General features: G+C 41.1%; 1 protein-coding gene across 1 annotated transcript in view; it reads right to left on the bottom strand.

Annotated features, from left to right (window-relative positions):
* LOC108801124 (cytochrome P450 2J6-like) overlaps positions 1 to 13,803 on the bottom strand; it is a 23,269-nt gene extending 9,466 nt beyond the window's left edge. The window contains exons 1-6 of the mRNA XM_018573079.1: positions 13,639 to 13,803; positions 9,590 to 9,752; positions 8,693 to 8,845; positions 7,045 to 7,205; positions 2,337 to 2,510; positions 559 to 703 (exon numbers count right to left, since the gene is read on the bottom strand). Coding sequence (XP_018428581.1) covers positions 559 to 703; positions 2,337 to 2,510; positions 7,045 to 7,205; positions 8,693 to 8,845; positions 9,590 to 9,752; positions 13,639 to 13,800 — 958 coding nt within the window. The 5' untranslated portion in view covers positions 13,801 to 13,803. The remainder of the gene's footprint in view (positions 1 to 558; positions 704 to 2,336; positions 2,511 to 7,044; positions 7,206 to 8,692; positions 8,846 to 9,589; positions 9,753 to 13,638) is intronic.
* Between the last annotated feature and the right edge of the window lie 3,380 nt (positions 13,804 to 17,183).

The following is a 17,183-nucleotide window of genomic DNA, read 5'->3' as shown; positions in this document are numbered from 1 at the left end:
TCTGAATTTTGGGTAAGAAAAGTGGGGGGCGTCCTATACAGTGGGGGGCGTCTTATAGACGGAAAAATACGGTAAATGCTTTCCTAGTCAGTTTGTCGCCAAAAAGAGTGTCCCCATTGGAAGTTTCCCCCTGTATTCCTCTTCTGGTAACAACTGAACATATCAAATATTTTCATTTACTTTACCAAAATCTAAATGCAAATCTTTATACTAAGGTGTGACATACATCACAAATGGGTTAAACAGCTATGAATTAAATTTGTTAGTGAGGCCCAAGTGCATAGAGCAATGAAGAGCAATAACGTTGTACAGTAAACCTCTGAAGAAATCAGATGTTATCCTTTATTAATATTTAAGAGAATGAAAGCTGAATACTGAAATGACAGTATATCTAAAGTCTTTTTTTTTGGATAGAGGTTTTTCTTGATTCACCTTCTTTATTTGTCTCGAGGATCATTGTCAACTGGGAATTTGGGAAAGTGAGAGAAAATCTCATATTTCATCTCTAGATATTGCTGTCCACCATACACTAGCATTTAAAGGGAAGTCTGGCTGTACCTTGAATATCTGGATACATCATCATATACAGTAGAGTCCACTCCAGACTGGAAGATGTAGTTTCTGTCCCGGCAACAAAGAGATCTACCATACACGTAAACAGATTTTCATCATCAAAGGATGACTTGTAACCATCTTGCTTCTCCTGTGTGGAAAACAGAGAAATATTACAAGTGCACAAGGAGATTGCCTTCTGTGGAGGAGTTTTTCATATGGTGGATCGTGATATTGGTTAGTGGCCTGTGGTCTAGAGATAATCTGTCACATTATCTTCCTATGCTCATCTAACCAAAAAGGATCAAAGAGTGAGGTCTCAGATTCAAGTAATGACTATGAAGTTTCTGTACAGAGTTGGGAGTGTAAACATATCGCTGCATAAGTAAATTCTTCACATTGCTCTCCAGAAATTGTAGCAGGCCATAATGTCCTAAGGCAGGAAAGATTACACCTGTATCATAGCACTCTAATTTCACCTTAATATATTATCTTTCAGCACTGGGAGATCTGTTTTCTTTGCTGTTGGCAAGAGCTCATGGTGCTGATAATGATTCAATCAGCACCATGATCACTATTATCACACTAACCCTCCTTGTAGCCCTAAAAATAACACTCACTGTAACCCTCACACTAACCCTCACAATTACTTTTCCTGTAACCCTAACCGTAACTCTTCCTGTAACCCGAGCACTAGACATGTGCGATTCGTTTCGTTCCGAATCGAAATTCGGACGAATTTTCGTAAATTTGGACATTCGGATGTATCCGAATTCCGAATTACAGACATAACGAATGCAAACGAATCCGAATTTCCATTTCCGAAATTTGGGTAGCGTTTCGTTTTCTGTTCTTATTCGTTTCTTATTCGTTTCGTTCGTTGGAGCAAAGTGACATTAGAGAAGGAGAAAAATATTTTTTCCCCCTCAAATGTCACTTTTGCTGCAAACGAATAAGAAACGAATAAGAAACGAATAAGAACAGAAAACGAAACGAACGTTCGTACTAACGCTACCGAATTTCGTCCGAATCCGAATTCCGAATCCGAATTCACTTTCACACCCGAATCCTGAAAAACGAAATAACACAAATCCGAATTTAAAACGAAACGAAACGATTTTTTTGGCAGTGCACATGTCTACCGAGCACTAATTCTTACAATAGCACTCCCTGTAACCCTATTTTTACTATTCCCTGCAACCCTAACACTAACCCTCCATGTAACCTTGATTCTAACCCTCCCTGCAACCGTCGCTGTAACCTCACACTAACCACCCTAGCCACCCTAACACAACCGCTCCCTGTAACCCTGACACTAACCATCCCTGTAATTCTGGTAATAACCGTCCCTATAACCTTGTCTGTAACCCTAACATTACCCCCTGTATCCCTAAACTAACCTTTCCTGTAAACCTTACTCTTTAACCCTAAGCCTAACCTTACTTGTAATCCTCACAGTAACCCACCCTCTAACTCCAACGATACCCTTCCACATCTCTAAGGAACATGGATGCCATTTGTCTATTGGCTGAGATCTGGATGAGAGATGTAGCTCCTATCCAGAGTTCAGTCTGTGATTGAATGATAAATGAAGGGGGAATAGTCTTAAGTCTTTGCATACTCTTAGCCTAACAGGTTCTGATGAAGGTGCCATGGCCCCTGAAAGTGTCAGAAGAATAGAAGTGCATTTCATGAGGGCAAGGCGCTCTGCTCCTGTTTGTGTTTAGCCAACTAATACACAACAGATTGTCAGTTTGATGTCATATGATAATCAATTACCGTACCTTATCCAGTTCTTCTAAATAACAGTCAATGTAGTCTCGGGGTTGTCTGGGCACTCTGGTTGTTTTGTGTTCTTCTAGAACGTTCCTGAGAAATCCAAAAACTATTTTTACATTTCTAAATATTTTCTGATGTGGTAGAGGAAGATGTCTGACAAATCCAAATGCATTAAAAAGCTGAAAGAAAAGAATGCAGGAATTGTTTATTAAAAGGAAAAATATTTAACCACATAGCCCAGTTAAAAAGTAATGATACTTTTAAAACAAATGATCTCTTTTAATAAATCCAGAAACACCAAGCAATTGTTCAAAATAATTATGTCCCTGTACTTTACAGGCTGCTGTCACTGGCCCTGACCAGTGTAAACATTGCTTACGCCATGGCTCACAAGGACCTTGGCATAGCTCAAAGCTGTCCCTCATTTGCAGGGACTGTCTGTCTTAGACTCCTATACAAAATGTATTAAACTAGCAAAATAATTTTTTTGCTTATTATTCCCAGTCCATGGAGCTTGGGGTATGGTAGGAGTGAGTCCTTTGCGTACAAACTTTGTGCAAAGAGGTGTACTTATTTCTCATTTCAGAAAGTTGGGTGGTATGCATTGGCCTCTGATCTGACTACTTACTTTAGACTTTACAACTTCTACTTTATTTTTACTGGATAAAGTTGTTAGTTCAATGCCCAATTCCCAACCCGGAAGAAAAAGGTACCCTTCCTTTTTTTCTGTTATCTCCATAGATCTTCCAATTATGAGTGGCCCTACTAATAACCATTGTATAGCTGATATAACTTTCAAAGTCATTTTGACACAATGCCTCAAAGACACAATGGAAGCCCACCACTAAATTACAGAACTACACACTTTATATTTCTTTCGAGAAGAGTGTAGACATTGCTTTCTTTAAATTAAACAGTCTGCAGTAAGCAAGCATTGATCTACAAAACAGCATAGAGAGCAGGCATTCCACATACATGTTTGAATAATTTCTTTAAGAAGCCATAAATAAATATTTTTAGGTTGCAGGAACTCATGTAATCCCAAAACAAAGAGACAGCAGCTAATGGAAGAAGGCAGTCCCTGGATGAGTTTAGATAAGTCCGGCTCATCTCCCCATTACTTTTGAGACCACCCAGCCATCTAGGGAAAGCCAAATGCACATATACAAGGACTCCTGATGTCTTCCTTGATGTTCTCAGTCCCGCTCTGCTCTGCGCTTTACTACAGTGCTTCAGGGTTTACTATAGATAGTTGAGCCTGAAATAAAGTCATATTTAAACTGGCCTACGCCTGTGATTTATTTATTACAGGTATTTATAAAGCGCCGACACTTTACATAGTTGCACATTCACATCAGTCGTCCCTGCCCTCAAGGAGCTTACAATCTAAGGTCCCTATCCCACATGCATACATACGAGGGCCAATTTAGACAGGAGCCAAATAACCTTCCAGCATGTCTTTGGAGTGTGGGAGGAAACCGGAGAACCTGGAAGAAAACATGCAAACTCTTTGCAGATAGTGATCTGGCTGGGATTCAATCCAGGGACCCCCAGTGCTGCAAGGAAGATGTACTAACCACTACGCCACTGTGCTGCCCTGTGATAGCAGATCTCACAGCACAGGGACAGAAAATCAGATGTAAGAAGTTGTATTTGTAATGTTTCTTTGCTTATATACAATGTTTACTGTATATACAGTATGTTAATAGAGATAATGAGTTTTAAAAGTAGTTATTATTTAACACACAATCTGCATTTATTCATGCAATTTTCTGATATTGTGACTGGAAGGCCAATAAAATATTTTCCATATGCATGGTGTTACACACAGTAAACATTTTACCGTATATACAACATGCTGTAAAAAAAATCTATATGTCTCAAAAACTTTCAATTTCTTACTGAGAGGGCTACTGAGGTTTCAGAGGGAGAGTTTTAGTAAAAGATGGATAAAAACACAAAATTAAACTCTCAGCTGTCAAGTTTGTGACCACTCAATCAAACTAGGTGTCTTTTGGTCAAACGATCTGACATATAATGTCATATGCTAATCAGGATACAAAGCATCTAAAGGGTAGCCCAGGAAAATATAGTAAAAAATGATATAAAATATTATGTAGAAAGAAATTCCAATGCTGCTAGTCCATATGAAGAAAAATAGGGAGCTTCAGTGAAGGAAACTAGAAACAAAGGGGAAAAAAGGACACAGCACAAAATGTATTGAAATTAAAGCAGTGAGTATTGCACTCACAAGTGGCTGTGACAGAGAAGTAGTAGAAACAACCACCTCTATTCACTGGGAGATAATCACATCTTAGCTGGTGCCGACAGCCAGGTTCGGATTTACTCTCTTTGCTGCCCCAAGACCAGATTACTCAATGCTCCCCCCTACCTGCCAGCCCCTCCCAATGGAGAAAGGCAGACCTGCAGGCTGCATACAAGTGATCTCTGCCTCATTACATGTACAAAACAAGCAGCTGCTTTCCCGCTGTACATTTAGCCCTGCTTGCCCAAAGCAGGGCTAAATGTAGAAAACAACTACCCGCCCGGCGGCCGGAACTTCATGTCCCAGGCGTCGTGAGATAAGAATTCCACACCCCTGCTGCCCCTCTACTTTCTGCTGTTCCCCCTAGGCCGGGCCTTGGTTGGCCTTGTGGGAAATCCGGCCCGGCCGACAATGGTAGATGGATAATTAGAAGTGGCTCACTGTGTGTTATCAGGGAAGAAAGAAATTGCTGGCTCCTTGCCTCGCCCTGGCGGCCGGGGAGAAGGCTTCCGGCGTCCAAAGGCGCGTGATGGTGCCGGTTTTCTGGGTCGCAGCGGACCGGCGGTACTTCTGTTTCCTCCCTATGCTTTAGGGATGAGATGGCTGATCGAGGCGTACTTCGAGAAGATGGGTAACTGCAAGATTGCTCGGGGTGAGAGACGGAGCTCTGGCTAGGCACGTCTACTCGCCGCCATGCGCAAACCACGCCCCCCTCCGAAACATGTTTTACGGAGGTTCTTCCCTTCATCAGCCTTCATCAGGCTTGGGCATTTAGCTATTTGTTTTTATGCATTCTTATTACATCTGGATATGGCATACACGTAAGGAGTGAGGGGTATTTTGTGGCATTATAAAAAACACTTTTTGTTAGCACATTTGGGATATGCTAGAACTTCTGTCAGCTTTGTTTTTGCTCTCTCTGTCCCCTTTAGATACTTCCCCTCACTTACTGCAACAGTGGCAATGTTGTCACTAGGACAGAAAGTTAAAGAAAGTCTCCCCAGCAAAACATATACAGGAATAAAAGATGACAGAGTTTCTAACACTTCCCTATTCTATAAAAAACAATCCATTGTCTAGAGAACGTTAAAGCAAATTCTAAAGCAGTACAAAACTAGAAATCTGCATTTTAAATGCAACGTGTTCCTGAATGTACCTCCTGAATGTTATTGCAGGTACTGACACATGCAGCCTCTCTCAGCCAGGGTTCCTCATGAGGTTGCTAGGGTTCTTTGACCAGTGAGTAATGTTGACTTGATCTCCCACCTTGTAAAGATCGCGGCTTGCGCTCCACAGGGGACCGCAGCCGCAAGCAGGAAATGAATCGCCGATGCGTTCCAGCTTGGAACGCATCGGGCCGCCCAGCGTCACCAGCACCTCCCCTTTCCAATCCTCATAAAAAGCAGGAAGCCAGGTCAGTATGGCGTTCTATTATTCGTCTGTGAACGCCAGCTGACAGCCTGCTCCCTGTTGTGTGGACCCAGAACCCCGGAGAACCTGGAACCTTCTCTGATATAACACTGCAAAAACAGCAAGTATACGTTCTCTGTGAATGTAACAGAGAACTCTACTACTGATAGCCGAGATCTTCACTATTGCTACGAACTTGCAAGGATTGCCTATTTCTCATTGATTGGACTCTCACTCCCTCTAGGGGAGAAACCTCTGAACTGCGATTACTTATGTATGCTTATGAAAGTCTACCCATTGTATGCTAGGAATACCCTGAGTACATAGCTTGCTGAAACTAACTGCTATTAAGGATTACTTTCATATCATTGGGACTCTCGCTCCAAATAGGAGAAGTACCACTGAATTTACAAATCTGCAGATTTATGCTTTATACGAGTTAAACATTGTATGCTGAAAATACTCTAATTGAACTGTGATAAACCCTTGCTAATTGCGGCACATGATGGTAGGGTTCCAAACTCTCCACTTAAGACTTTGAGAGTGACGCCTGGAACCCGACCCTGAAGCCGTACCCTTGGGAACAACCCTATATGTGTATAGCCTCCGCAGCTGAGATTCTTACTATTGCCACGGCATTACACACCTACACTTACCAGCAAGGAAAAGGAGACATTTTCCTCTAAACACTTTACAATAATGTAAACTTATACACTTGCTACAAATGTAGGGGATCACAACAATTTTAACCGTCTGTGTTTCTGTCCTGTTATTATTCATTTCATTTCAAGATTATTACTGAAAATAATGTTGTATAGAGAGGAGGATGTTAAAAAATATCTGCCCTCAGTTTAAAATACATTAGATATGCTACATTCAGAAATAGCCGCACTCCAAGGGTCTTCACCGAAAATAAAAATCTTTATTTATGACACATTTCACTATTCTGCCTTACTATGAGTAGCCTGGAATGGTGAAACATGTTAAAGGTTGGGTACGTGTGTGACAATTAAATATTGTCCAAAGGAAAAAACTACCTGAGCCCAAAATCCAGTTGCCATCTTCATGTGCTCATGGACAAGGTTAAGAATATTTCTGAATGTTGGATCATCATAGTCATAACGCCTCCCAAATACGATGGCACAGATGATGTTGGACACAGCATTGTCAAGGACAAGGTGCGGGTCATACAGAGTATCTGAAAACATCAAAAATGGTCAGTAAGCAGTTGGAAACACTTAATTTCAACAGTCTTCATATATGTAATGTGTCAGATGTATAAACCTGGAATAAACTAACATTTAGCCAAACTGGAGTCCACTGCCAGAAGGATGATATTGGTATGACATTGCCTTTGCCTAACCGTGAAACCATGAGAGAGACTACTAGACAAAATGTGGATAGGCCATATTTCATGTTAAACATCATATTCTTTGAAATGGATTTTGTGCACAAATCACATAGCTTCTCTTTTCACCTTTTAAAAGAATCATAGTGTAAATCGCAGTATAAAGATGCTTATAGTGATAAAGCTTCACATAATGCTTTGGGATGAGTCTACTAAGCAGATTTCGAATACGCGACTAAATCCTAAACTATAAACAAATTAGTCCCATAAGCCAAACTCCAGGAATAAAATGATCATTTACACACCACACTGGGTGTTTAAATTATCATTAAAAAGCTGAGTGTTATGTGTAGAGGGCTACTGCAAAGTATTAAAATCTTACCTTGCAGCATGCCATCTCCTACATCACACATAACACCCAGCTTCTGGGCACTCTGCAGGGTGAGAGATGCGACTTGAGCAATTAAGTGCCCTGTTCACATCCCCCGTCCCTCTGCTAGAATACACATAACTGTGTTTATAGCAATAATTACTGCAGTATACAATTTCGGTCATTAGATGGCAGTGTTTATAAGTTCTGTTATATATCTATGGTATATTCTCTGTTGTATTGAATAAGGTAGAGAATAAAGCTGTGACTTCCTTACTGTTTTAGCCAAGAGGTTTCAACACCCTCCCCACTCCTTGATCATTCACAAAATGCCTTGTATTTTTTCCCCAAAGAATACAAGGCATTCTGTGATTGGAGGGACAGAGATTATATAAAATCCCTACCCCCTCTTCTGCTCATCGAATCACTGAACACCTTATATTTGAAAGAATACGAGGCATTTTGTGAATGGCCAAGTAGTATGGAGGGGAGAGTGATGCAATCAGAACACTTTACTGCTCAAGTTGCCATTTTGTTATATTGTAATATGAAAATGTTCACATTCAATATGAAAATGCTGCAAATGTTAAAAACAGCACATACGTGAAAGATCTATTTCAGAACTCGTGCATGCCTCGCCATATGTGAATATTAGTAGTGTTTTAGGAAGGCTATTGTAGGTTTTGTTTCTTTTTGTCCTAATTTCATCAGTTTTATTTTGCCATGAGAATGTAAAGGAGAAGGTGCCGTCGAAGGGCCAGAGCTAGAGCTTCAGGGAAAGAGAAAGCTGCTAGAGAGCGAGTGACTCATCTCAGCATCTCCTAAAGCTTCTTTCGTTCCACCACTAAATGAAGGCTGTACAGAGGCGATCAAACTTTACAACAATTGAAAAGTAAGCACAAGTAGTAAATATTGTGCTTTTGGTGCCCATGCATAAATGTTTTATACTGAATACAATCCGCCATACCTTTATTTTTCTTCATTTCCTTAATCAGAAATTTACTCTCTTCACAAATTCTCTCCTCCATGGACTTCTTTCCCAGGCCAAAATTGCGCAGTGTTGATAGGGTGAAACGCCTGTGCTCCTTCCATGATCGGCCATAGGCAGCAAGAACCAAACCTAAGAGAAAAACAATGAGAGAGATACAGTGCAGTGGAGGAAATATGTTGTAACATTAGTTTTTGTAACATTAGTTAATATAAGTGCTTGACCTTAAAATACTCCTGTATGCATAGGTAAGTCAAGTGTGAATTTATGCAACTATACAGTAATATGTTGTAGAGAGTATTCCATTTTTTTTAGCATACTTGGAGATTGGGAGGCCTATCATTGCTGGAATCTTCTTCTGCAAATTCTATTTTCCTGGTTGCCATCTGAGTCAAAAGCTTCAATGACCCAGAACGAGTATGCAGATCAGGGGATCTGGCTTTAACCATTGAGTTCAATACATTTCTGGGTCTTTGGCATCATCTGTATTCCTCTTAGCACAGGTTTTCTTTAACGATATAATACATGTTCCTACATTAGCAACTATACTAGTTGTTGGCTTATTTAAGTTTGTTTTATTTTAAACGGCACCTATAAAATACAAAATAATTTCTAGAGCCATAGACCTGCGCATGTGCCAACAATTAGCCAAACAAGCTACCGTTTGGTCTATCTGTAGTGCCCACATTCCTATGTTAAAAGGCCATCCCTGCCCCAACATTCCCTCATGTTAGGGCCCCCTGGTATAAGCACAGGCTGAACAAGCAACATGCCCACTCCTGCATCAAAGAAGGTGTTTCCTGTGCCAGGCAACATTCACAATATAATTTCCTAATATAACATATATGTTAGATGATTCTTCAATGCCATTCTTACCTCTGCCACCAGAAACAAGTTGAATGAGTCTGTTCTGAGGTCTGTCTGCAAAATCAACACCTTTATTTACTAGAATTTCTTTGAGATCTTTGAGTCCACGAACCACCACAGCCGGGGTGAACCCCAGGTAGATGCTAAACACTGGTCCGTACACCTTGGAGAACTGACACAGAATCAATTGTTATGTTGTTTGCAAAGCGTAGTGGGATAAAATCATTAAAATCACAAATCAATTCACTGGCCATTTAAAAAAATTTTTATTGCATACATTGGAGAACTGTTGAAATGCTGCTGCAGTCACTTGTCAGACACGTTGCTGTAACCTTTCTTTATTTATTAGAAACAACAGGAACACAGCTAGGAAATTTAGAAAAAATTTAAAATGTAAAATTTAGAAAAAAAATTAAAATGTAAAATTTAGAAAAAAATTTAAAATGTAGAAAAAAGATGTTAATCTGCGCTGATAGATAATTAATTAAAATTATGGGAAAATAAAGCTGCCACAATAAAAACAGTATGTCCTAAAAGTGAAAATAATGAATTTGCGGCGCTAAATTCCCATTACAATGTATTAACTAAATAACATGTACAATGATAGAGATTTGTGAAAGATAGGTGTGCTTAAAAACCTTATAAATACAAAGCGGCCGGCAACTCGTGAGCCTCTGTGCTCACTTCCGCATTCCTTCGTGACCCTGTGACGTAGAATAGGCCCGCCCCGACACGTTTCATCACCTCTGACCTTTTCAAGGGGATAGCAGGTCCTGGTGCGTTTCATCACCTCTGACATTTTCAAGGGGATAGCAGGTCCTGGTGCGTTTCATCACCTCTGACATTTTCAAGGGGATAGCAGGTCCTGCTATCCCCTTGAAAACGTCAGAGGTGACAAAATGTGTCGGGGCGGGCCTATTCTAAAAAACAGTTAATAAAAATCACTGGGTTAAAAAATAAAAATGAAAAAATACTCTTTAAGGTCTCCAGCAAAGAGATTTTGCCCTGGAGAGCTCAGCTTGGTCATTACTCTGCATTTAGCGAATGTTTACTTGCAATGGGATCATGCCTTCTGCTCAATTCTCAGTTTATTCCTTTTAGCAAAGTATGTTCTTTGAAACGAGCAGATGTAACATGACAAGAACACAGCAATCTGGCAGGAGGATGAAGGTAACACAGAGGTATGGCTTCTAAAAACATGACAATCATGTCACAGCAGGCTCTAATGCACGGTCATGGCAACAAACAGGTTATCGTGTTCATATACCCTGCACTGATAAAACTGGTCTTACTGAAAATGTTGCAACACCCAGCAACCTTTTCACATTGTGTTACACAGAAAATAAAGCACACCTTTAAGTGATTACACAGAAATGTCAGCATTGAGTGTCTGGCTGTTTTTTTTTTTTCTGCACCTGAAATAAATCCATTTATAGTCTCCGAGGGTTGTGTTGTGGTAGCACATATAACCATCCGTTTTATAAATCAAACCAGCTATGGTTAACCAGGTGCCTACTGAGCTTCCTACTCAGCTTTGGATAATGTATCTGTCCTGCCAGCCAACAGTCAGGTTCCAACTGTAGGATTTCCAGTGGTGGTTAGAAATTAAAAGGGGGAAACTGTTTAACACCCATCAAGTTTTTATTGCTGTCTCTTATTTAATTCGGAATATTACTGTCTGTAATGCCAAGGCTAGACATGAGAGGAGGGGAATCATCATCAGGAGACGAAGGCACACAGAATAGAAACCTGACATGTTCTTCCCCAATCTACTCAATAGGTGTTATTGGTTCTGTCTCTGTCCTAAATGGAGCTATTTCCCATCATTTCTTGGCCAATTTAAGACAGTGTTGCACCCAGGGAAAACATCTTACAGTTGGCCCTCCACCTTGCTACTTCCTTCATGTCTGGTCACTGGGGGGGTCAGAGACTAGAGAGTTGGCAGTCCCAAGTGCAAGTTAAAGTTATCTTAAATCCCTTTTCCTGCAGCAATCAATGGAGACCTAATCTCAGTTTAGGAGATTCGCACATTCTGAAGGAAGATCTGAAGTAGCCTACTTACTGAAGCCTAAATATCTCCCGTTCATACCTGAAACAGGAGAAAGTCAGGCAGACAGGCTGACACACACCCTGTACCTTACCGATCACAGTATATTCATTTCATAGCATCCTAGTTGTCAGCTTCTGTTTTTTCTTATTTTTATTGTATTTGTCCAGCAAAAGTAAACATCTCATCCAAATGGCCAACTGGACATGATAGATTGACCTATTGCCTGGGCAACATGTACAGTACTTCAGGAGCCTCAAAAGCAGGAGATGCAGCTGTGCAGACAATAGCCTTGGTAATGGCAATGCCAATAACAATACATCTATTACAAAGACAAGATAAGGGAAAAAATAAGGGACTAATGTGCCTCAGCACAGCAGCTATCCTGGAAAGGAGAATAGCTAGCTGAAAGGAAGCCAATCTTTTTTCATTACTCATGGTTCCTCTGGAGTCAGCTTTCCCTACTGCAGATAAAGGATAAATACATAACCACAATGATTCCAAATCCCTATTTGAGACATTTCTGTTGGGCAATCATGTGGAGTTCTCAACCACATATCGGGGAAATAGTAACAGAGCACATGACAATATGAGCTTAGTGGATAAGATCTTTTGGAATGTGATGGTGCTGTTCATAAAAGACAATGAGGGGAATTTATCAAAACTGGAGCAGACAAAAACTGGAGCATGGCAACCAATCAGCTTCTATCTTTCATTTTCAAATCTTAACTGAACAAACTGAAGGGAGAAGCTGATTGGTCACCATGCACAGCTGCTCCAGTTTTTGTCTGCTCCAGTATTGATAAATTCCTCAATCACTTTCCAGCTGTCAATTTTCAAGAACAGGTTTATCAATGAATACAACATTTATTTTGGTGCTACTAGCAACATTTGCCTTCCACAGCTTTCATACATGTGACCTAGGGGCATATTTATTAAGCAATGATGAATCAGTTTCCTGTTGAATGCCTATTGGGTTGTTTTCTATAGTCTAAAGTACGTTTGCTTACAGCGTGTTTGCTGGATTGTGCCTCAATAGGAAATCTGCATCTCAGTAAGGGTCGGATTTACATTAGACATTTCCTGTATGAGTACTGGCCACACATTTTAATTGTGCCATCAGTAGAGATAGTCATCTCATATAAGGTTATGTACACATTATAACAATATTCTAAGTCCAGCTAAGAGCAGTAAAACAAAGAAATGTCCTGATGTGATCCTAACAGAGAGGTGTTGCTTAGGACCTAAAGTTTGCGTTCCTGTAGTCTCCAATTCTGTAACTACGGCCTGTAAATTACAGCCAATGGTCCCAATCTGCTTTTGACATTCACTGTGGAGAAGATAAATCTTTTTATCAATGACTAGCCTATTGATCCCTCCAGAGGACTTTCTACCCTTATGTATATATTGGCGCACATTGGACTTTCTGCAAATGTTTGTTGTAGCCAGTGAATGACTGGCATATGTAAGTGAATCTAGGCAGGAAAATATCCCTTACCTAGAACAAGCTTACAAATATGGATGTCTGACAGATATGAATACTTGTTCCATGCCAGTGACACAAACCTTAATGAACCCAGTTTGCCAGAGTACTGCCACAGATGACTATCATCTTCAGAATTGACAATGCCAACCCTCTCGGGAAAGCTTTGCCTTTAATATACCCCCTGGCATTTTTTTTTATAAGGACCCCACATGAAATGAAGTTAAACTGCATTCAGTAAATGTTTCTGTATCCATGATTAACATCCTTGGCATTTGTTACTGTAGATATTGACAACTGGTACTAAATCAAAAAAAGTCAGATGAGAAGAAGAAAGGAGGATAGTGAAAAAGTCATTTGCAGATTGGTCAACTGCACATCCAATCAGACACTAGAGTATTCTGGTGGGTTGAACTAGTATACTTTCCCTCCTCTCTGCACCAGGGTAATATCTGATTCTCGATATTTAAAGTTCTGGATTTAAGCAACTGAAACATCTAAACACAAGATGTGTGGTGGCATGCTCACCGCTTTTAAATCCTTAAGGGGGTTGGAGAAATCCATCTGTAGCATGTTCCCTAGGACAGGCAATGCTTTAGGGCCAGGTGGGAAACCCTGTGGGCGAGACAACTTCCATCGCAGTAACAAAAGAAGAGCAAAGCCCACCAGCAGCAGGGTGATAATATCCATAGCAGCTATTCGGTGTTCTGGCTGTGAACGTGGATTCCTGCATACTATATACTGTATAGCCTGAGTACTGCTCCTCCCTGACATGAAGATGTGATAACGCCTGGTATTAGGTTACACAATGCCGACTTATGGAAAGCATTTTTTTCATACCTTTACTCAAGAATAAAGGCTTGGTTCAGCATTAAGTGTTGCATAGTTTTCTTTAAAATATCAAAGTCAATGAACATGTGCTATACATGCTATTAGATGAAACAGTACTTTCTTATACTTATGAGGATAGCAAAGATGTCCCTTTGTTGACAACTCTGGATCAGCAGCACACTATTGTAACTGGAGATATGCACATACCCTGTCCATGACTCAGCAGTGCCTGTGCAGACAACACAGCTCAGCTCTATATTACCCATAGAAATGTCCCTCTGCTTCCATGCTTGGCTCATCAGGTCTTCTTCAAATAACACTTATCCTCATTCCCAGGTCAGGTCCACATTGTCCCTGGAAATGTCTGTGTTTCCATCTCAGACTCAGCAGTACCTCTACTTATCCCTATTCCCAGCTCAAGCATACGTTGTCCCTGGAAATGTCTCTGTGCTTCTATCCCTGACTCAGCAGTACCGCTATAGATAATGCTTTACACTATTCCCAGCTCAGGTACGCAGTGTCCCTGGAAATATGTCTCTGCTTCAATCCCTGATTTTGAAAATATTACTTTCCTTATACCAGCTACAGGAATGCAGTGTTCATAAAGATAGCATTCCCTGTAAGGTTGCCACCTTTTCTTCAAATGAAACCCGAACACTCTGTAGCCACAAGTGGCAATTTTTTTAAAGAGAATATATAGGAGAGAGCGAGGATAGGCAGCCAGGGAAGGGAGTAAAGAGACTAGCTATAGAAATCCCAGCAATAAACTATGCAGCATACAAAATAATATGAAGCTACATACTCTGTGTTTTTACGAGGTGGCGCCCTGATGTTTCCATGGTCTCAAGTGGCCTGTGTGGGCTCTCACCAGGGTTTTGCGGGCTCTCAGGAGGATGTGCGGGCTCTCAGGTGGGCTGTGCAGGCTCTCAGGTGGGCTGTGCGGACTCTCAAGTGGGCTGTGCGGGCTCTCAGGAGGGTGTGCTGACTCTCAGGTGGGCTATGTGGGCTCTCAGGTGGGCTATGTGGGCTCTCAGGTGAACTCTGCGGGCTCTCAGGTGGGTTGTTCAGGCTCTCAGATGGGCTTTGCGGACTCTCAGGTAGGCTATGCACACACTCAGGTGGGCTATGTGGACTCTCAGGTGGGCTATGCGGACTCTCTGTTGGGCTGTGCGCACTCTCAAGTAGGCTGTGTGGACTGGAACTCTGGCACATGTGATTAGGAAAATGTGATAATGCACATCATCTCGGGAGGAAAAAGCCTTTCCCCGAGATCTTGTGTGATTACAGATGAGATTTCTTAGCAATGCTCTGCTGATGTAACCTTCCCAGGATGCAATGCTTGAACACATTACGTCATTTGTGCCACAACTGGACCAGGAAGTAGATGAAGTCTATTTGTAAGTAAATGAAAAACAAGTTTGTTTAACTAATGAATGTAAGATGATTTTAAATCAGCGTGCAGAGCTGCATGCTGGTGTGATTTTTAGTGAAAGGGGGTAAAGGTTCACTCTAAAGAGCTATACCAGCCAAATAATCTTTAGCATCTGACACGCGTCAGGGAGTGTTGGTTCCACCTGCCAGCACTATGGCCCCTATGGCACTACTGTGTCCTATGAAATAACAGAGGATGGAATCACAGTGAGTAGCTAGATTCTTCAGCCATCTTTGCTCTTTAAATGAAGATCCAAGACACAGTTGGCAGGACAGGTTCTGTTGTCATTAGAACATAATTATGCTACTGCTAATTGTGCAGAATAATCATACATCTTCTGTAATGCTGCCTGTGGCCAGCAGGAGGAACCCTTCTACCAGCTCATGCCTTCTATATTTATTTCTTTAACCACCTTAGTATTGGAGAATGTTTTACATTTTTTGCACAAACATGCTAAAATCTGAATTTTTGGATAGAAAATAACTTTAAACCCCTAAACAATTATATATTTTCTAAAAGCAGAGGCCCTGTAAAATAAAAAAAAATGATAGCTGCATTTTTTTAATGTTGCACGATATTTGCGCAAATGTTTATCAGTCGATATTTTTAGGGAAAAAAACTAAGAGGGTTATTCACAAAGCTTGCCGAAGGATCAGCCGTAGCTCCAGCTGATCCTTCGGCTAGCTTCGGCAGCCAGAGCCCTTCGGTTCAGTATAGTAGCCCTTCACTATAGCACGTACAGCTCCCGAAGCTGGCAGGGCGGCTCAGCCTCAGTGAGCTTGATTGCCTGTGTAACTGGCACTTCAGCCAGCTTCTGACATCTCTGAAGCAGGAAGAGCTGTGAGCACGTTTTTGAATAAGGATTTCTTTGGCATAATGTGTATGGCCGGGTGTGAGTGCACCAGTGAATAGCTAGAAGGATAGATAGATAGATAGATAGATAGATAGATAGATAGATAGATAGATAGATAGATAGATAGATAGACATGTGGCTCCCAGCATTGGCCATGTTTGCATGAACCTTACATGAAGGTATATTGCTCAGTTAAAACGGAAGTCTAGGGTCACGTGTAAAACACCCAGATGCTCCTCTTTTCCCTTGTTAGGTATCAAAAATGAATGTTGTTGTTACTTTACTCCATTTCTCATATATTTTATTTTTTAGACCCTGTGAAATCATCACAGGTATTGCAAAGTTTTCACAGCAGTGTTGGCTGGTTGGAGGGGCAGACAGGGTGCCCTATGTGTCCATCATCTGGCTAAGGCACATCCTGCCAATCTACTCCCACTATCCTTCAGCCAATAGTTGAGTGATGGGCTGGCTCTTGGGAGTTGCTTAAAGTCCATGTCCACCTTTGTAAGTTATTAGCATTTATTGTGGTAATGTAGAGGTGCAATGATGATGTACACGTGTGAACATTTTCATGACTCATGTTGCAGGCTTTCTTAATTTTTTTATGAAGGTTTTATTAGGCCTGAAGCCTAAAAATTCAAAATTTGCTCCACAGGAAAATCAGTCAGACACCAGGGTGTCAGACTGTAATCAGCTCTCCCCTCCCTGTCACCCATTGTAACAAGATCAGTAAACACCAGCTCTGCCTTTGCACACAATACACTGTCCAGGAAGGGGGGGGGGCTGGTGGGGGATTTTCCACATTTCTGGCAGAGGCAGAAATTTCCATGAGAATATGAAGAGGAAAGCTAACATGTGTTGTAATAACCCAAGGCACAAAGTGGACACCAGCCTGCACACTAAAATTAGCTGTTTTAATGTAAGGGGGGGGGGGGGGGGGGTGTGAAAAAGGTCAAC

The sequence above is a fragment of the Nanorana parkeri genome, unplaced genomic scaffold (assembly GCF_000935625.1).
Source record: "Nanorana parkeri isolate BGI_ZX_2015 unplaced genomic scaffold, ASM93562v1 scaffold2228, whole genome shotgun sequence".
NCBI classification, from domain to species: Eukaryota; Metazoa; Chordata; class Amphibia; order Anura; family Dicroglossidae; genus Nanorana; species Nanorana parkeri.
This window is presented reverse-complemented; position numbering and strand designations above follow the sequence as displayed.